This window comes from Dermacentor silvarum, chromosome 10 (genome assembly GCF_013339745.2).
Source record: "Dermacentor silvarum isolate Dsil-2018 chromosome 10, BIME_Dsil_1.4, whole genome shotgun sequence".
NCBI classification, from domain to species: Eukaryota; Metazoa; Arthropoda; class Arachnida; order Ixodida; family Ixodidae; genus Dermacentor; species Dermacentor silvarum.
Window position 1 is genome coordinate 50,178,536 of NC_051163.1, and position 21,729 is coordinate 50,200,264.

The 21,729-nt window shown below is 45.0% G+C and overlaps 3 protein-coding genes and 1 long non-coding RNA gene across 9 annotated transcripts in view; 1 reads left to right on the plus strand and 3 right to left on the minus strand.

The window, feature by feature from the left end:
- LOC119431222 (TNF receptor-associated factor 3) overlaps positions 1 to 21,729 on the minus strand; it is a 276,207-nt gene that overhangs the window by 227,873 nt on the left and 26,605 nt on the right. The gene's annotated exons all lie outside the window — the stretch shown is intronic.
- Positions 1 to 21,729, minus strand: part of LOC125940983 (uncharacterized) — a 43,279-nt gene that overhangs the window by 19,773 nt on the left and 1,777 nt on the right. The window lies entirely within an intron of this gene.
- Positions 1 to 21,729, minus strand: part of LOC125940978 (uncharacterized) — a 47,031-nt gene that overhangs the window by 16,626 nt on the left and 8,676 nt on the right. The window lies entirely within an intron of this gene.
- Positions 1 to 21,729, plus strand: part of LOC119431224 (uncharacterized) — a 36,103-nt gene that overhangs the window by 9,984 nt on the left and 4,390 nt on the right. The window contains exon 1 of one of the 2 annotated variants that reach the window (XM_037698701.2): positions 13,991 to 14,488. The exons of the other annotated variant lie outside the window; for it this stretch is intronic. Coding sequence (XP_037554629.1) covers positions 14,195 to 14,488 — 294 coding nt within the window. The 5' untranslated portion in view covers positions 13,991 to 14,194. Of the gene's footprint in view, positions 1 to 13,990; positions 14,489 to 21,729 lie in introns of those variants that run through there. 2 annotated transcript variants of the gene reach the window in all.

A 21,729-nucleotide genomic window follows, 5' to 3' on the forward strand; every position in this document is an offset into this window, starting at 1 on the left:
ACTTACACTGAAAGCCAGTACGCATAATTGAAAAATTCATAAAATTTCACTGAATCAATTTTCAACTAATTACTTTGGCACATATATTGCAATACATGAATCGAAGCTCAGCGACTTCACAAGGCTCATCTGCTTGGGACGAATTTTGAGAGTAGTACCAGTTTTGATTATAAGAGCAGTCAGACTCCACTGAAATCCAAAATCCAAAATCCACTGAAATCCAAAATCCACTTTTATTCCAGTTACTGTTTTAGGAAAACGCCGCCCCGACCGCGGCGGACGCACTTTGATGGGGGAGAAATACACCCGTGTGCCGTACACTGGGTGCGCGTTTAATGAACTCCAAGTGGTCAAAATTAATCCGGAGTCCAATGCAACGGTGTGCTCCGTGATCATATCGTGGTTTCGGCACGTAAAACTCCAGAATTAAAAACACAGGCACGAGCACACATGCACAAAATCACCTTTTTACGTATTGAAGCACAAAAGTTGCTGCAGCCCGATTGCATTTTGTCGCCAACTTTCGGAACACGTATCTCGAAACTAGTGTCATCTTCACAATTCGTTCCTAGTGGATATGTCCTTAGAAGACACCGGTTGCACTTCGTAAATTGCACCATGTGGTGGGAAGTAAGCAATCTAAATGTTAACTTAGACAAGTTTGTTAGAATTCAAATATTCACTTTTACTTTTTGTGCAAATAATGTCTACTTCTGAGACTACTCTAGCTCATGAAGTAGAATTGTGCTACGTGTCAAAGGTGATTCGTAAGAATTGTCTTAACAATAGAATAAAAGAAGCCGCATGTATCGCAAACATTAAGTCTCTCGTGGGTTGATGTTTGCTGTCAGGCGTCTAGTGCAGTCTTAGTAGATGATATCAGAGTAAGAGATAATTCAGAAAGCTTCTTTCCCGTCCCATATTACGGTATGCTGTATGATCGTTCCCACGTACTTTCAGTGACTGTGACGATCATGCCAACTAAACTCTATCCCTATGAAATCAACTTATTTCGTGCGAAACTATTGGAAATATTGCGTGAAGAGGGTGACTTTTTTATTGTAAAAGGTCTTTTTTTTCATGCCAGATTCTGTAGATAGGGCACTAAGTCAGCCGCAACACTGATGGTATCATGCTGCCGCCATTAACGAAAGAAACGTAAGGGCTGTTATAAGCAAATTTTTATATCCAGGGGCGATTATTTATGTATTGTTTTGTATTCCAAACATAGCAAAAGATATAAGAAAAAACAACTTACTACGGATTTGGCATTCACCGAACGTTTCTTGCCCCGGAGCCTCACGATTGTGTTTTTTTATTTATATTTATTTGCGCGCGTGCGATAGTAGGAAAGGCGTTTTGTCTCTTTTTTAGACGCACTACATTTAATCTTGACGCTCAATTCCAACCCTAATTCCCCGATTCATGTACATGTAGGCGCAGAGATGCTCTCAACACACTTAACGTATGAGTCGCAAATCAACTGTACTGCTCTTTGTAGATCAATATATATCAATAACCACAAGCAAGCAATCACGCAGAACTTGCCTACTCACGTCATCACCAGGTGCTGACGCAATCGGCGACTTGCTTCACCAGTCGCTAGTCTCTTTCTTTGAGTCTTTATTAGACTCTTTGTCAAAGAGCTCAGTATTGGTCTCCTTCTGAACTACTTCAGTGCTCATCTTTAGAGGGATACTAAAGATAAACCGGAAGTTCAGCTTTAATGGTAGATTATCCTATCACGATCACAAACATACCATTCTTACTGCGAACACAGGTTTAATAAGCGAGAAAATGGCGAAAAACTGAAGGGTTGGTGCTGACGCCCCTTCGAATTTCCCGCACTACACGTTCGTGACGTCGGAGATCACGAACGCCTCTTACAAAAATTTTTGTAGAAAGTCTATATAAAGTGTGTAGACATTTGTCTATGAAGTCAACAGACTTTTTGTAGACATTTCTTTAGACTAGTCTACAGACAGTCTATGGACTTATGGCCATACACTAATTGTAAACTAGTCTACAAAATGTCTGAGTCTATAGACTGTCTATAGATCAATGAAATTTCACTTTTGTAGACAAATGTCTATAGAATGCCTATAGACAAATGTCTATAGGCTTATATAGTTCTGCTTTTGTAGAAATAAGTCTATAAAATGTCTATAGACAGATGGCTATAGACTATCTATAGACTATTCCTATAGACCAGTCCATAGACAATCTATGGACTTATGGCCATACACTATTTGTAGACTAGTCTACAAAATGTCTGAGTCTATAGACTGACTATAGACGGTCTATAGATCAATGAAAACTCACTTTTGTAGACAAATGTCTGCAGAATGTCTATAGACAAAAGTCTATAGGCTTATTTAGTTTTACTTTTGTATACATAAGTCTATAAACTATCTACAAACGTCTATAGAGTATCTATAGACTATTCCTATAGACCAGTCTATGGACAATCTATGGACTTATGGCCGTACACATTTTGTAGACTAGTCTACAAAATGTCTAATTTTATAGATTGACTATAGACGGTCTATAGATCAATGAAAATTCACTTTTGTAGACAAATGTCTGCAGTGTCTATAGACAAAAGTCTATAGGCCTATATAGTTTTACTTTTGTAGACATGTGTATGAAATGTCTACAGACTATAAACTATTCCTATAGACCAGTATATAGTCTGTCTGTGGACTTATGGCCTTACACTTTTTGTAGAATGTGGTACAGTCTGCCTACAGAGAGTTCCTGTAGATCAGTCTATAGCTAATCTATAGACTTCAGCCTTACAATTTTACAGGGTGTCCCAGCTAACTTAAATTTACTGAAGCTGTTCAATGAAAAATATAAAGTTAGTTAATATTTTTGTTTACATATGGCAGCAACAAAATTTTGAACGTATATTATGCATGTGCACCTGTTGCTTCCCATCTGCATTTATGCATTCATGTTAATAGATTATTAATGATCCTGAACCAGCTGCACTCTCATATGTTGCAGAAACAAATATTTCAAGCAATTCCACTAGTGCAGACTCATGCAGTGCAACAAAGAAAACAAGTGCACCGATATTGAATTAACTGTTTTTATTGAACGATATAATACATTAATTTATTAAAATGCATGTCTTATGCTATCATCCAAAAGAGAATATTTACATATTTACAATTTACAGCTGCTTCCCCTTGGCGAGCATGGTTGCCAGGCTGGCCTTGACCTTCGTGTAAGCCGTTCCGAAGGTGCTGCAGGTGCATGCTGCAAATATGTAGATACAACAATGTGAGGCAAAAATAACAAATGTGTATTTTTTGTACGTTCATTAAGCAGCTTAATATATTCGCTCAAACCACTTAAGTCAATCCTTAATACGGTTTAACTATGCCTAATGGCTGCTTGTCAATACAAAACAGTACCATCGCATAAAGTTTCACTCAACCGTATGGTGAAAAATTAAACTGTTACAATTGCTGCTGGTGCCAGCAACAGTATGTTACATCTTCCATATGACACATAATGTACTTAATTAGCCCAAATGACCTCTATATTAATTGCTGAAACTAGGCTACCCAGTTGGACTGCTTACATTTTTGGCTGGTAATTAAATATACCCGCGCGGAATGATATGCTCAGAAGAGTGACTGGAGTATTGAACGTATCATGCCAAAGATTGTAATTTATTTTCCTTAATACACATTTACATGTCTTTCTCGTACTGTTAACTGATACATCATTGGCGATAACTTCAATGCAAGGCAGATGGATTGATTGTGTCGATATGGTCACTTAGTTTCCCATAGATAATCATATCTTTCTGGAATGCTGACACGGTTGCAAGTTAGGTATACCACATGAGCACAAGAAATACCCCGTGAGCACTTTCTGTGTTGTGGCACGACACATATGCACCTTCTGGGAAACAAAACTGAAACTGTCATTACAATGAATGAAGGCGCTCTATAACAGGTATTTTTTCTAGAGTTTCGAGGTTCAGGACACTTACGTAATGCCAAAAGATTGAGTAAGAAATGCCCCCCCCCCCCCCCCCCATGTCAGCATGCTTCACTTTCATTTCTTTTTCAGAAAATCGTACCTAGTTGTAATTTTTTGGGAGGTGAAATGCTTCAAAAATATGTTTAAGACAGCGATTCTCTGGAAACATTGTATGGAAATAACAAGACAGCATACCTATGTTGACATTTTCAATTTCCCTGGTGTTTTTCCAAGCTTTCCGTGGCTGTTTTCATGAAAATTCCCTGGCAGTCTATGACACCCACAGTTTAGGGGCAATAAAAAAATTGTGGTTTAATGCTTGCCAAATTACTGCCAGTACATCATTATAATTATAATGAATAACACGTCAGTCACTTGAAATGCACTATTAGATTCAGCTGAATTGAAGCACTTGTTTAATAAAGCTGACAAGGGCTTGGCCAAGTTCGTAATTCATGACAACACGAGCACAGCACAGAAAATCCTCAAACTCTCCTCAAACCAATGGCTTCAGTTTCAAACGTGTAAAGGGTGCTTCACCGAACCACTAATTTATTGTTCTCCAATTCTTTCGGTTAAGTTGCGAAGCTGCGATTGACTGGGCTTATCGCGAGTTTCGTGCTCTGAAAGTTTTTGCGGTTATATATATTTATACTGGTTGCCAGGAGCCCCATAAATACTCCTACTTTTGACTTACGAAAACGGCAGCACACGCTGCTGATGCATGACCCGCAAACACGGCCTTTCATCTGAGTACGCTAGCATTTATACTGTACGTCTCTTTTAGACAATTCGTCACTCTAGCACAATTTCGAGGTATATACATAAAGCGCTTTAGATGAGTTTTATTAGACAGGCAGCGCAGCGTTTATGGCCGCCGATCGAGCGCCACAAAACGAGACCTGCCTACAGTACGCCGCTTAACACACACAATCCGCGCTTATTTCTGCTCAGTATCCACGTTAAACATGGTGTATTTCCTTTTTCACGGACATTGACAATGATGGTAAAATGAACAAGCGCGAGCGATCGCTTGCCGTTAAACATTCCCTATAGTAGAATCGAGAACCCGAGCGCGTTTACAAACCAAACGACAAATCGACAGTACGCCCGAGTCGCCTACATTACATGCAGCCGGTTCGCGCTACGAAATACGCTCACCTAGTCATGAGCTGGTGACGGAAAACGTCTTCGTTAAAACTTACCGTTCAGTGTAGTTGACGTGTGATGCCACAAAGTCGAGACGAATACACAGACACCAAGGTGCAGGCAGCTCACCAGCAGCAACAAGCGTTGACTTGCCTGGCGCAGCCGTTGAGAATTCGAATCGACGCGGAGAGATGGCGCGCCGCCGTTGCTGTCGCTGCGCATGCGCAAACGCTGAGGCCGCCGACGGCGTACGTGCTCCGAGAAACCCGAGCGCCCTTTGCCCTTTTCTTTTTTTTTTCTTTTTTTTTTATGGTCGCGCTCTCCATCTCGCTCTCTCTCTCTCTCTCTGCGTTCCATGCGCGCGAAACCGGTTGCTTTCACCTTCCATTTTTCAGTTCTTTCCATGGAAGAAGGAAATGCCTTGGCGCGCTGTATTACAAACGCTGTGGGCTATCGCATGGAGCAAGAGCGCACACTTGGATGAACGCAGTGTTTGTAAAAACCGTTAGCACGCAAGTCAGGCGCTAGCATTATGGCCAACGACGATGAGTAATGCAGTGCATTTCTAGCATAGCTTCCAACGTACTGCCAAATAAGATACCTGCGCACATGTTAGTGCACATTTGTCTGTTCCGGTGATATGTCAAAGCAATCAATACACTAATGACGCACGCATATGCTCGGCCGCACAGGCATATAGCGCCTGGAAAGGACTGGGTGGGCTCAGAGTATCTGGCGCACATTGTAAGTGAACGAGAAGCTTTAATGAATTTATAGCGCGGGATATCAGTCTGCGAAAAACCACGCGCTATTAGTGATGCAGCCTAGATATGGGGAGAACCTAAAGAGTATCTGAGAATCAGACGACACATAAGGCGCACACCTCATGCGCGACATCGGTTCATCGCACACTAGCAAATTCTGCGTTGTCAGCTATACACATTACAAGTCTCTGTGCTGTTAGCTTGATGCCTGTTTGTAATCCGCTTCTTGCTAAAACTGGCATTCATAACATCTATTTACATGATTGGATCGGCAGTTTGTTTTCTTTATTTTACTGCCGCAAACGTAATGCTATGAAAAACAACTGTAAAGACTGTCTTGGGATTGCCGAGAGCGACTACGGAGGTCATATAATGTGGTGAACAAATGCGGAAGTATATACACCATATCTATAATAAAATCTACAAAAAGGCTTTAAAGAAGTGTCAGCAGTATATACAATCCCAGTGGCTTATATCAAACGTTGCTCCGTATTATCCGCCTGTACCCCCACTTGGTTACAGCGTACACGGGTGGGGCCGAGTTTAACGACTTTTGTCTATAGACGGCAAGTAAATCTGAAGCAATAAGACGTTTACAATATCGGCTGTCCTTTAGTTCATCTCACAGCTTACCGCAATCGGTATACGGTCTGTTCGCTCGAGTTAACATGATCTTTGGTGATATCCCACCCTATAGCGTTCATCGGGGGGATATAGGAAACCATTAAAGAATAATTTCAATCACATAGAAGTATATATTCCGCCTCCGTGTGGTTCGCAAGGAAAAATTATCGTCGGGAATGCATTCCGGACTAACTAGGGTGCCGGGTCCAGAGGTTACATGTTAAAAACCAGTGCAATACTGGATGAAACTCGGCGAGCAGACTCTTAAACACCTAATTATCTGGTAAAATAATAATTAAGAACTGCGTAATTCAATGACAGAGATGCCATGGTGACCTTTATTGCTTTTCTCTGTAGACATTCTATAAACTGGCAATCGGCTAAAGAAATAGCAAACAGAAAAACTTTTGCGTATAAAGGGTGTATATAGACTAGAGCACTGCACGGGCCAATTTATTCAGCCCGCGGGCCCCGCCCGGGCCCGTTTTTACGTTGGGCAGCCCGCCCGAGCCCGATCAAAACTTTTATGGCGAGACCCGGGCCCGGCCCGGGCCCGGAAATAATCTACGTTACCCGCCCGGCCCGGCCCGCCACCCCTTTACCTTAGGCCCGAGCCCGGCCCGAGCCCGACTCGAAACCGGCCCGAACCCGGCCCGAGACCGAAAAATAATGTTTTTCAGAGTTGAGACGCCCGAGAATAACTCGCTGCACGTTACATGCACACTACCAGAAAGCCCGAGCCCGGCCCGGGCCCGCGTCAAAAAACCCGAGCCCGGCCCGGGCCCGGGTCAAAAAGCACACGCCGTGCCCGAGCCCGTGAAAAAGCTGTTCTACCCGGCCCGGCCCGGCCCACGGGCCGGGCCGGGCTCGGGCTTTCAGGTAAGCCAGAGCCCGTGCAGTGCTCTAATATAGACCGCTAATATAAACAAAAAACACAATTTAACGACTTTTGTCAAGACTAAATGTATAGACGGGGAATAGATAAAAGAAGTAGACACCTTATCAACTTTCGCCTATAGAAAATCTGTAAACCAGGCGTATACAAAAATAATCAACACCTTATCGACTGTCGCCTATAGACAGTCCTTAAACACAGAATGAACAAGAATAATAGACACGGTATCGACTTTGGTCTATACGTAGTCTATAGAGCGGAAGATCACAATAAACAAATTATCGACTTCTTTCTGTAGACCGACTATAGAATGGAAGTAGACAAAAAGAAATAAAATCTTATTAATTTTCGTCTATAGACAATTAATGGACAAGAATAAATACAGACCGTATCGCATTTTTTCTATAGGTTGTCTATAGAGAGGAAGTAGACAAAAATAAACAAACATCTTATCGACTTTTTTCTGTAGACAGACTATAGAATGGGAGTAGACAAAAAGAAACAAAAATCTTAATAACCTTTGTCTATAGACAGCCTATAGACAATGAATAGACAAGAGTAAATAGAGACTATATCAACTTTTTTTCTATAGATAGTCTATAGACAGGAAGTAGACAAAAATAAACAGACAACTTATCAACTTTTTTCTGTAGACCGACTATAGAATGGGAGTAGACAAAAAGAAATAAAAATCTTACTAACTTTTGTCTATAGACAGTCTATAGACAATGGATTGACAAAAATAAATAGACACTGTATCGACTTTTTTCTATAGATAGTCTATAGAGAGGAAGTAGACAAGAAGAAACGAACACCTTATCGACTTTTTTCTATAGACTGTCTATAAAAAGTGAGTATACAAAAAGAAATAAAAATCTTATCAATTTTTGTCTATAGGCAATCTATAGACATTGAATGGGCAAGAATAAATAAAGACTGTATCAACTTTTTTCTATAGATAGTCTATAGAGAGGAAGTAGACAAGAAGAAACAAACATCTTATCGACTTTTTCTATAGACTGTCTATAGAATGTGAGTAGACAAAAATAAATAAAAATCATATCAACTTTTGTCTATAGACAGTCTATAGATTATTTATCAACAAAAGAACTGTTGCAACTACACGTGTATCTTCGAAGTGCGCGCACCTTTTATCGCCTCATCTGGCGATCTTTCAGAGTTCAGACTATGACTACTAACACGTGCTCCTTCCTATCTGCTTGCCACTCGGCTACTCATAAATACGGTATACACCTTTGAATAAAGGCTCATTTTTGTTCTACTGACTACGCTGATGCTTCACTGGCCTGGCGTTACTACGAGCACGCCATGGCTATGCTACAAGAACAAATCTATAAAAAGGCAAAGTTGTCTACAAGTAGTCTATAGACATTCTACAGACAGTCTAAACTCATTTTTGTAAGGGGCAGCGCGGCCGCGAGTGGTCGAAAGCGATTTATCGTTGTTAATAAAACGCAAAATGAAATACAGCTTAAACGTACATAAACAGCATTTGCCAACTTTTTAAGCCGTTTCAAGCGAGGACGTACAAGTTTAGCGCAAAATTAAATAAGTAATAAGAAAAAATGGCGTGGCGTTACATGCGGTCATGATAGTTTCGTAGTTTCGTTTTTGCTCCATGCATCGTTGCGCGCGCCTGTTCCGCTCTACGGTGTTTGGTTGAGTGTTGCGTGGCTCTAAAAACGTGGACTTCGCGGGAAACAGCCAGAAAATGCCTCGTGTGTGTACTGTTGAGGGCTGTATAAATGGCCCAAGGCGCTTGCTCAGGAGCAGCGGCAGTGTTGACTCGATTGTGTCCTTTCATGTGGTGTCGCGCGGTGAGCCCCGGCGTTCGCAATGGCTCAGTGCTCTGCCGATGATAAAACTGCAAAAGAGCCAGAGAAACCGACGGTGTGCTCTCTGCATTTCTTGGTCTCGGATTATGTATGTTGTTACGCGAAGGACGAATCAGTACGACGAGCAACTATTTACAGGTTGTATTTACAAAAGCGGTTGCAGCGCTGACCGGTTAGATTCACGGCACGAGCCCAGCTCGTTCTTCCTCTTCTTTTCTCGAGTGATGGCGCCCGCGCGCCTCGTTCAGGCAATCAAATACCACACGCGTGTAGCATAATCCCCCGGCGGCAGAAGCGACGTCCCGGAGCGTCTAACTGTCATCACTGGGAGGGTGATACTGCTTCAGTCGTGTAACGTGCACGATATCGCTGAACTGGGAAGCAGATGGGGCGTCAGGGGCGATCTCGTATGTTACGGGAGTCACCGCACGAAGCACTCGGTAGGGGCCTGTGTAACGCGACAGCAGTTTTTCTGACAGGCCGACCTGACGCGACGGAGACCATAGAAGCACCAATGAACCAGGCGGGAAGTGCACGTCTCGGTGTCGCTGGTCGTACAAACGCCGTTGACTCTCTTGGGAGTTCAGAAGGCGGTCACGGGCAATTTCCCTTGCGTGAGCAGCGCGGGCGACGGCATCAAGTGCATATTCACTGGTGGGTGCCGCGTGAACAGGGAGAGTTGTGTCGAGGGGCAGTGCTGGTTCTCGGCCGAACAAGAGGAAAAATGGGGAATAGCCGGCTGTGTCGTGGCGCGAGGAATTATAGGCAAAGGTGACAAACGGCAGAGTGAGGTCCCCGTCTGTGTGGTCTGATGAGACATACTTCGCGAGCATGTCTGTGAGAGTGCGATTAAGACGCTCCGTGAGGCCATTAGTTTGCGGATGGTATGACGTGGATAGCTTGTGCCTCGTGGCACAGGACTGCAGGATGTCCGCGATAACTTTTGACAGGAATGTCCGGCCACGGTCTGTGAGAAGTTGTCGCGGAGCGCCATGTAATAAAATCACGTCGCGTAAAAGAAAATCGGCAACATCTGTGGCGCAGCTTGTAGGGAGCGCTCGGGTGATGGCGTAGCGCATGGCGTAATCTGTGGCCACAGCGATCCACCTGTTCCCAGAGGTAGAAAGAGGAAAGGGACCAAGTAAATCTAAACCAACCCGAAAGAATGGCTCCGCGGGAATGTCGATTGGTTGTAGGTACCCAGCAGGTAGCGTCGATGGTGTCTTGCGTCGCTGGCATTTATCACACGCAGCTACGTATCTTCGAACGGATCGAGCAAGCCCAGGCCAAAAGAAGCGTCGGCAGATCCGGTCGTAGGTACGTGACACACGGAGGTGACCGGCAGTGGGGAGGTCGTGAAGTTCGTGGAGAACAGCCGAGCGAAGGTGTTTAGGGATCACAAGGAGTAATGCTGGGCCGTCGGGGTGAACGTTGTGGCGGTAGAGTACGCCATCTTGAAGTGTGAATAAGCGAAGGGAACTGTCGGCAAGTGGAGATTCCAGGCGGTCAATGATGACACGCAAGGACGGGTCATGGCGCTGCTCGTCGGCGACATGGACCAGAGGAAAAACAGAGAGAACGCAGGCGTCGGTGTCAGGCTCAGACGTAGAGGTCGGGTCTTCGACTGGGTAGCGAGAGAGGCAATCTGCGTCCTGGTGTTGGCGTCCCGACTTGTACGTCACTGTGTAGGGATATTCTTGTAGTCGGAGAGCCCAATGACCGAGCCGGCCAGTAGGATCCTTGAGCGACGAAAGCCAACACAGCGCATGATGGTCTGTGATTACTGAGAAAGGCTTGCCATATAAATATGGGCGGAACTTTGAAACAGCCCAGGATCATTAAAGCAATTTAACAGTTTTGGGATTGTACTTTTGAGCATCAGCTCTCCATTGTTTAGTGGCCCATTCCAACACACCCAATTTCTTGTATTGTATATGTGTATTGGTAATGTAATTTTCGCAAGGCAAGTTAGATTAGAGAAGTGATGCCGTTTTTCTCTCAATGTTTTGCTGAGGTAATAGTCATAAAAGTTTTGCATAGAGATTAAACCATACTTTTTTATTGGAGGAGCCACAGCATTGTACCATGGAACATAACTCTGATTATCTTATTTTGTGCACGAACGAATGTTCCTACATTTGTTAATGTTGTATTGCCCCATACAAGAAAGCAGTATTGTATGTCAGAAAGAAAAAAGTGAGTGATATAGTAACGCTTGTCTTCGTCTTCGTTTTATCTCGTGTCCGTGTTATGCTGCGTTATGCAAATACCCTTACATGATGACCAACCAACAAGCCCACATCGCCACCCTCGTCGATACAGTAACATCCTAGAGTTCGTGGGTTGTACATCTCTATTCCTATAAAGTAAACCTGTTATTCGTGACAGCCTTGTTACTGTAAAATCGGTCTGCATGTCCCAGAGCGTATGCTCAGTGAATATCACACTTAAAGATTTAAAATTGCTGGCTATGTCTATTGGGTTATCATTTAAATAGAGTGAAAGATCCGCAGGAAGTTGCTTGCCCTTTGAGAACATCTCCTTTTCAGTGAGCAAAATAGTCGGTGGGACTTTCGATTATCTTTACATGGCACTCCAGGACTGCCCGAGGCGCTGCTTTGAGCCAATTTGTGTAGCACGTGGAACACTTCGGGCAGTCCTGGACATCATCTGAACAGTATCTTATTAGTCGCTGACGCTGTCTTTCATGTACGACTGGAACGTTTGCGCATACACATGCTGCAATTTCTTTTTCGTGTTTCCGTTTTCAGGCTCACTGGTGGAACGAAGCGCAAGGGTGTGGGTTCACGGACACCATGGAATCTGTGCTACGTCACTATGAGAAAGACTGCATCTTCCACGCGGTAGAATGTCGGCACTGCGAAGAACGAATCCTTCAGCGGAACCTGCCGGCACATTGCCTGAGCAGTTGCGCCGTCCCCGCTGGCACACAACAGCTGACACCGCACGACAGTCACTTGACAATTCACAAACTGAATGCATCATTGGCCGAGTTGAAAGTAAATATCAGGGACTCGTGCGCCGAGCTACAGAATCGGAGTCGAGTAAAGAACGGTTCCAACAGTCCAGAAGCCACATCCTGCAGTTGCTGGGAATGACCAGAACGCTCGAAGTCTATGAGCGTGATTTGAAAAGCGAGATGCATCGAGTGTCGGAAGTGGGCATAACTTCGGTGATTAGTCGAGACCGCAACGAGCTCGTGGAAAAAAACCAGCAGATCCCACGCCCTGTGGGAATCGATGTTATGCGAAGCAATGTGCGGGGGAGCCTACCAAGTTAATGAAATAACCATGAAAGAACCAAGACGTAGGCGGCTCTTTCATGATCTACATGACACGCATGTCATGACATTCATGTCACGAGTCCTCAGGAGTCCCTTTGGCTACACCTAGGAGACCTTAGGGCGAAAGCCTTAGTCATACTCGTGACTATATGACTTCTACCACCATCCTTTAGTGTTTACTTCACTTAGTACCCACGGCCGAACCCATTTAAGTGTTTTTGAATGTTAATCTTTTTTTCGCTGAGTCATTGTCATTTTTGCTTAGTCATGGACATGACTATGACTTCTACCAGCATCCTTTAGTGTTTCCTTCACTTAGTACCGACGGCCGAACCCATTTCAGTGGCTTTTGAGTGTTAATGTTTCTTCGCTGAGTCATTGTCATTTTTGCTTAGTCATGCTCATGACTATGACGTCTACCAGCATCCTTTAGTGTTTCCTTCACTTAGTGTCCACGTCCGAACCTATTTCAGTGATTTTTTGAGTGTTAATCTTTTTCCCTGGGTCATTGTCATGACCTACATGACACGCATTTCATGACATTTATGGCATGACCTATCACTTATTTTCGTCATACACTCCTGTCATACTATACCAATTTTGGTACCTACCAAGTTAACGAAACGATCATGGGAGCACAAAGTCGCAGGCGGCTAGATAGATAGATGGATTGATAGATAGATACTGTCAAAGTAGCAAATGTTCGCCAAGAAATGCTTCGCATTAAAAAAAAAAAAAAAAAACTTGGCGCTAAATGGTTTCTCATCAGTCTCATCTCGTGCACAATCGACGTGCGACGCCTGCAACTCCACCTGGCGGCGTCTTTCATCATGCGAGTGTTGCCAGACCCCTGGAAGCTGCCACGGCGCTGTTGCCTCTCCCCAGCTGGACTCTCTTTTGCGGGCTGCGCCAATGCTACCAAACTGCGTCTATTTCGAACACCGTCCGAGGTTCTGAAGCGGTGTGCTAAACTTCGCTATCGCTGTCACTGATTCGCACGTCGGGCTAACGGACATTTAGAAAGACCACTGCCTTCTGCGTTTTTTAGGTGCCGTTCGTTTATTTGTTTGCTTCTTTCACTGAAGCATAACTGCGAGTCGGCCTAGTTGGAACAGATTCATTTTCTTAAATTTTTGTGCGCAAACAAACAGGGACGAAGAAAAGGAGACACAAGGACGAGCGCTTTCTTTCACTGTTATATATGTGGAAGATTTCTTCACTACGTGCAATCGGCTGCCTGACGACAAGGAATCATTCGTTTTTCCCGTCTTGTCTCAGTTGCTCAACTATGTTAGATTTTGGGACAGCGGCACGTGATAATGAAACAAGCCCCGTGTCTATGCGACTGCTGCTGTTGAATCCGCGGTAGATATTTGGAACGGCTGCCGCCTGCGACAAAGACGCACTTGTTCCTGGCCGCGTTGCCAAGGTCAACGTGCGAAAATGGCACGGCATGGTAAGCAATAGCCTGCGCAGGGCTCATTTTATCTGTCCTTGTTTGTACTTTTGACAAAGGGCATCAGGTCACGGCGCAGCGATAAGCTCGGCGAATAAGCCACTGCGCTCTTGTGCGAGTGTAGGATTCGCCCCTGAAGACACCGCCATGCCGGATCATGAAACAGGACGGGTGCACCGTTTTCGCGACCATGACGTCGCCGGCGTCAACTGGCGGCCGACGCGGTTCGTCGACAAGGTGCCGAATACACGTGCATGCGGCCTCTGCCGAATGATCCCGAAACGGACGATGCTGCTGCCATGCGCGCACGCTCTGTGCCAGTCTTGCCACGCAGCCAGTTGCGAAGGGGACGTTGGACAGTGCCCATTGGATCAAGAGCCATTCGAAGTTGCGGACTGCTTCACTTATGAATTCCCTACCAAGAAATTGAACACCTTGAAGGTGAGGAGAAAAAAACAATTTCTAGGGTTCTTTTTTCGAAGGGAGGGGGGATTTTACGTTAGCAATAATTGTACTACTGCATATACGTATGCCTCACGATAAGAGTGCCCGTTTTAGTAATGCCGAACTGTTATCTATCAATTCACCGTGACTAAATGTTCTTTTTTAGTGTCTATCAAGACTACCACAATAGAACAACAGAAACTCGCTCTAGGCTGATGTGCAATATTCTGTTGATGCTCGATATTTATTTATTTCTTAGTGTGATAGTCCGCGAGAAATGAGAGAGAGAGAGAGAGAGACAAAGAAGCGTCGATCTCCGTGGTGGGTGGAGCCTTAGTCCAGGGCCCCAGCGGAGGTGGCAGCACTTTCGGCTCTGGCGATTAGCTTTCGCTGATCCTCCAGTGCCGAGCTGGTCAGCACCATCTCCCACTGCTCGTGCGTTGCGTTTCGATTTGGGGAGTTATAGGGGATATTTTGGCATGCCCATGTGGTATGGTAGAAGGTAGCTCGCTCTGTATAGAAAGGACAAAGGGGCTGATAAAGGGTGGGGTGAGGATAGGTGTTGGTCTGGAGTTGCCTCCAGGTCGTGGCTTCAGCTCTGGTGAGCGATGGTTGCGGTGGCGGCATCGTTCTTCTCGAAAGGCGGTAGTGCTGAAGTATATCGTAGTAAGTGTGTATTGTTTCTGGACTTGGGTCTTCTGGCGTCTCTTACAGTACCCGATTGCAGTGAGCTCGGGCTATCGTGTGTGCACGATGGTCTCCGCTGACGCCGTCGTGTCCCGGTGTCCAAAATATCGTGGTGTGGGGTATTTCGTTGAGGCGATTAAGAATATCGCATGCTATTTTATGTAGATGGCTGTTCGCGTAGGCTCGACATGCTGACTGACAGTCTGTAAGAATATATATATAGTTCTTCGTTTTGTCTCGATGCCGAGATGGCGAGGGCAATGGCGACCTCTTCTGCTGCGGAGACGTTCTGCGTACGAACGGAGGCGGATACCAGTTCCTGCTGTCTGTGTCCGGCCACGCTGATTACCATGCCCTCTCCATTCGGGTACATGGCCGCATCTGTCCAGCGAGCAGTGGAGAGAGTGCCGTATCTCCTTTCTATTGTTATTGCTCGTGCGATAAATTAGAGAAAACCTAATGTCGTTTAAACGCTATATTCAAAGAGAAATAGGTCCTCCTGATTTAGTGAGAAATAATTACTTTCTCTTCAAACACCATACTTGTTCTCTTTACCTTCGCACTGAAACATCAAAAAAGTTGGGTACATCACAAGGACAAATTCACTGATCATTCTTATGAACAATGGCGTTGATTCCGGCATTACATTTTCTTCAAGTTCTTACTTTAAAGGCACCCTGAACAACTTTTTATCGAAGTGGAGAATGGTATTTGAAGGGAAAATAGGCTATTTCAGGAATACTTTGCCGCAAGAAGTACTTTACACTTTATTTTGTTCAGCAGAAGCAGAGTTATTGGCAATCAAACACAGCCGCTGCTGTGCTCCTGTTCCTTCATCAATGCCTTGCATTGCGAAGATTACGGCAGAGACAAGGCTCCGCCTTCTAAATGCCGCTGGGGCGCGCATTTCAAATTTCATTTTGGATGCTAATGTAGACGCCACGACTTCCGATTTTGGTGCCTACGACGCGCTAAGCGTAAGCCGAACGCGGTTGTCTTCAGCCAGCCGCAGTGCGCTTAAGCCAGTGGACTGGTGGCGGCACCCCGCGGCGGCCGCGATATCTACGCTACGTAGCCGAGCGCAGCTACCAATAGAAGCCGCGTATTGGGATGCGCTTTATTACGAAATAAAGCCCCCAGAAAGGAGCGAGCATCTTGGCTTCTAGTGAAAGGAGAGCGTTTGAGTGAAAGGTGACTTCGCACTCCGCTTACGAATTCCACGCACCACGTACGATATAGAAAAACTTGGCTGAGATGTTCACAGCAGCGTATTCTAACCGCGGACTATGTTATTTCACCAAGCCCGAGCAGGGGTTTAGGGCCCCTTTAAGACATTTTTCCTCAACCGCTACAGACTTTAGTTTTCCACAACCAACCCCCTATAACAGCTACCTTGGCCCTGTGGGTGGGCGCATTTACTTGAGGATGAAGGTATAAAGCGAAAACATGATGGCGGTTTCCAGTGCACAAGAATTCTGGTGTCGCCGCAGGTGAGTTAGGACCAGTGGCGTAGCCGGACATTTTGTTCGAAAAGGGGGGGGGGGGGGGGGGGCTCACCTTGCAGCGCGGCCTCATCCTTACAGAATTTCTCGAGGGATCAAATCTATGAATAATAACTGCATTGCCATTGCCAATGCCATTGTATATTAGATGCTGCAAACAAATTATTCAACGCTACGCACTGTCATGACAAGTAGAATTTGTATTTTTTCATAAAAGAGTATATTACTATGTCCCAAAAATTGTGGCTGAAATAACTGATATCGATGATTCCGCATTTTCGTGTCTAATAAGTAAAGAACATAACACGCGAACTTCAAACCTATATCAGTTCGAAACAAGCAAAGCAGTGCATGCAGCTGATATGAAAAACGTAAAGGCCATGATATTAACAAATTGAGGACAAATAGTTTAATGAATCTATGTCATTCAAGAACCTTGTTTGTACATATGCAACGGCCAATGGTGCTGTCCTTCGTTGCAATGGATTGAGCAGGATCAGCTGTTACCGGTCGTGTATTGTGAGTAATTGCACTGAAATTATAGTCGCAACAGAGAGTAAAAAAATTAAATTATGGGGCTTTACGTGCCAGAAGCACGATCTGATTATGACGCACGCCGTAGTGGGGGACTCCGGAAATTTGGACCACCTGGGGTTCTTTAAAGTGCACCTAAATCTAAGTACACGGGTGTTATCGCATTTCGCCCCCATCGAAATGCGGCCGCCGTGGCCGGGATTCGATCCCGCGACCTCGTGCTCAGCAGCCCAACACCATAGCCACTGAGCAACCACGGCGGGTAACAGTGAATACATATAAAAAAAAGCAGGAGTTCTGCAACATATACGTTAGAAATGCGAAGATAGAATGCAATATACAAATGCGAAGGTACAACTTGATAAAGGGTGACACTTCGCTGGAAAAATAGTTCACTGCTTGTATACACAAAATCTCGCAATAAGATATTCAAATATACGTATAAGTCACCAATAAATCTACGCATCTAAGCAAACGCACGTCACTGTATATGATGCGTCAAACAAGACAAATAAACATGTTGCGCAGTCACGGATAGTAAACTTAACGCATATAGATCCCGGCAAGAACAAAACTATGATCGCAGAAATCGTGATATGTAGTTGGACCATCCTGCTCTATATGGGTAGAATAATAGAGGAAGATGCCGAAATCAGTACGAAAATGTGTATTTTAACTGCCTGCACAGCGGCAACAATTATTCTGCACCCAAAATTAAAGAACGGTATTGCTTCGTTTAAAAAAAGAAGTAAAATCAGGTAGCTAAAAACGAAAGAAAAGGACAAACGAAAGCCACACATGATGCGGCAAGTTAAACTACCCAATATGCGAGTGTGTTTGCTGGGAAGCGCTGCGTGGTCCGGGCTTTCAATGAGCAAGGTCGGTCAAAATCGGCTAATAATGTCCTCGTAAGTTTCGTATTCGCATGATAATTTTGATCATGATGCTAACGGTTACAATAAATGACGAAAATTTCTGTGGTTTTAAAAGCTAATGAACAGTCATCCTTTTTCATAATTACGAGCTTGTGAACCTGAAGGAACACAGCTTTTTAGTTGCATTGATTTTTGCGGCTTCGCTATCCAAAGTACAAACTTCACTCGGCGGAGAAGTTTAGCGAAGCGGTCAATGACTTTGCACACGTTGATGCCGACGTTTCTGTAGGCATATAGAAGCGCCAGCCTAACCATGCGTTCCTCAGACATTGTAGAGCGCAAGTAGTTTTTCAGTAATCTCATGTTTCAAAATATCTCTGCGCTGGCAGTGGTCACTGGAAGGGCGACTACAATCTTCAGCAGTTTGTACAGATTTACATAGAACCTCCAGTCGCAATGAGAGAGGGCATCTATTCCAGTGCTAAGGAGGAGGAGGAAAAAGAAGAAAGGAAAGGCAGGGAGGTCAACCAGACGCACGTCCGGTTTGCTACCCTACACGGGGGAAGGGGATTAAAGGGATGAAAAGAAAGGAGAGAGAGGGAAGAGAGTACTCGCAGTATGAACATGTGCAGTTGTCCAACACTTCACAGTCGGTCACTGAGGCCAGTCGACTTCATGAATTTTAACAATGCTCGCGTCGCTTTGTGAGCCTGCGACGCGTGGGGCCACGGTCCAAGAATCTTTGTCTCTGAAAACGGTCTCCTGTCTAATTTGTTTAACACACTCCGGAGAATGTCGCGTTCGGTCTCATAAAGATGACAAAAACACAACACGTGTTCCACCGTCTCCTCACATTTGCACGAGTCACAGATTGGTGTGTCGGACATGCCCAGAAGGAATGAGTACGCTTTCGTAAAAGCCACCCCTAACCGCAGGCGGCAAAGTAAAGTTGCATCACGGCGGGGTAAGTTCGGTGGAATTTGTAGCCTCAGTGTAGGATCCAGCCGGTGGAGATGACAGTTCGTACAAATCGGGCTGCTCGATGACGTTTCTGTCTCGGTTTGAGCGAGTAAACGAAGACCCCTCGCAGCGTCTGTCCTTGATAAGGGTATAGGAACAGTTAGGGTTTCCTTATGGGCTGACCGGGCGGCATCATCGGCAAGGTCATTACCGACGATGCCACAGTGCCCCGGCAGCCATTGAAAGATGATGTCATGTCCGTTCATGAGGGCTCGGTGGAGAACCTCGCTGGTCTCAAACACCAGTTGTTCATGTGTCTTGCGTCGTAATGCTGACCGCAGACTCTGAAGGGCTGCCTTGGAGTCACAAAAAATTACCCACTTTCGAGGTGGTGTTTCTGCGATGTAATTAACAGCAGCACGTAGGGCGGCAAGTTCTGTTGCCGTAGAAGTCGTTATGTGGGACACTTTGGACTTGCTTGTGACTTGTAAGGTCGGGATGATAAAAGCGCCTGTGGAGCTGGTGGCTGAGACAGATCCATCGGTGTAAACCTGCGTTCTTAATGCATATGCATCGTTGAGCAATGACAATGTCAACTGTCGTAGAGCAACCGTGGAATGACGGAGCTTTTTCGTAATTCCCGGAATCGTGAGGTGTACTTGTGGCTGTCGTAGACACCAAGAGGGTGACAGTGGTCTTGCTGCTGGTGTAAATCCCGATGGAAGGCAGCCTCGATGTGTCGCAACAAGTTTCGAAAAGTGTGGCCTGAGGTCTTTGTGCCGGCAAAGCAGCAATGTGATGACTAGGTACGCGACACAGGTGTCGAATGTGCGCTCTGAGGTTGTCAACCGTAATGTATGTTGTAATCAAGTAGTCTCTAGCAATCACGATTGTTGCATGAGTCGAGGCGCATCGTGGAAGTCCAAGACATGTCCGCAGAGCCTGGCCTTGCAAACTTTGGAGGGTACGAATATTTGTTTTGCATGTGTTCGCTAAAACCAGCAAGCTGTATCGAAAAAATCCCAGAAACAGTGTTCTGTACAGCTGCAGCATGGACCGCACCGACGTTCCCCAAGTTTTTCCACACAGGAACTTCATTATATGTATAATCGAAATTAGTCTCCGCTTAAGGTAGATGCAGTGGGGGCTCCATGAAAGGTTCCTGTCAATAATCACACCTAAGAAGCGGTGAGACCTCTGGTATGTAATAGCCTGGCCATTGAGAGAAACAGGGTAGGGTGTCATGGGTTTGCGCGTAAACGCAATGAGCGCACATTTTTCGATGGACATAGTAAGGCCTTGTTTTCTGAGATACGAACAAGTTAGGGTGGCTGCCCGCTGAATTCTTGCGCGCACTTGAAGACGAGTCACCGCAGAAGACCAAAGACAAATATCGTCGGCGTAGATCGACAGGTGTCTTGTCTTGGGTAATAGTTCAGCAAGGCCAATCATAGCTAGGTTAAAGAGAATAGGGCTCAATACCCCGCCCTGTGGGACGCCGCCGTAGGTATAATAGTTGGCAGAGGGGCCATTTTCGGTCTGCACATAGAAGGACCTTCTGGTCAAATAGTCTCTGATCCACTGAAACAAAGGGCCACCGATTCCGACAGTCTCCAATGACTCAAGGATCGCTTCATGTGTGACATTATCGTACGCCCCTTTCACATCAAGAAAGAGCGCCACTGATATGCGCTTGAGGCATTTTTGTTGCTGTATGTACGTTGTCAGGTCGATAACATTGTCTATTGAAGACCTGCCTCGCCGAAAGCCTGTCATTGAGTGAGGGTATATATTGTGGCGTTCAAGGTACCATTCTAGGCGTGTAAGGATAATCTTTTCCATTACTTTTCCTACGCAACTTGCCAGGGCAATAGGGCGATATGATGTCAGGTCTAAAGGCGACTTTCCTGGTTTTAGTAGCGGTACAAGCCGACTTATTTTCCATTGATAAGGAACAATTCCGTCATGCCATGAGCGGTTGTAGTAATTCAACAGCTCTTGCCTGGCCAGTGCTAAAACCTTAAAACATTTCTTCGATGTCGATGGCATACTTGTTTAGGCACCTTGGACAAACAGTAAGCTGTTCGATTCCAGAAATATACGTCGTTTCGTCAGCAAGTACGGAGAAGCAGCCTGCAGTGTTTACTTTTGCATCTAGCCTTTCTGTGATAATTTCACCACCACCATTTTCTATAATTTGGTTTTGTACATCTGGGCTTAAATACGAGGCATTACTGGGGCAACTTTCCAAATGGTTCTTCAGATATGTATCTCCACAATCAGCTCACATGCGAAGAAGCCCTCTGGAAATACCAGTATTTTCACCATACCAGTATTTGCACCAGTATTTATTTCACCAGTATTTATTTCACCAAATACCAGTATTTTCACCAGTATTTATACCATCAGCCATGTGGCTGATGGGGCTGAAGCCCCATCAGCCACATGGCTACGCCCCTGGTTAGGACCTGAAGGAATAGTTGAAATATGGTGCGTTTTTTCCTCGATTCCGGTGACCAGGCCTGCTTTTTGTGTAAGAATGGCTATTTTGTTTTTTAGAAGCATAATTAAGTGATTGACATGGATCTAACATTCATGTTTGATGCCTCCTTATTGTTTAGACAGCGACAGATACTGCTGGGTGATTTTGAGCATATTATCCTGGCCACGGCGGCCGGAT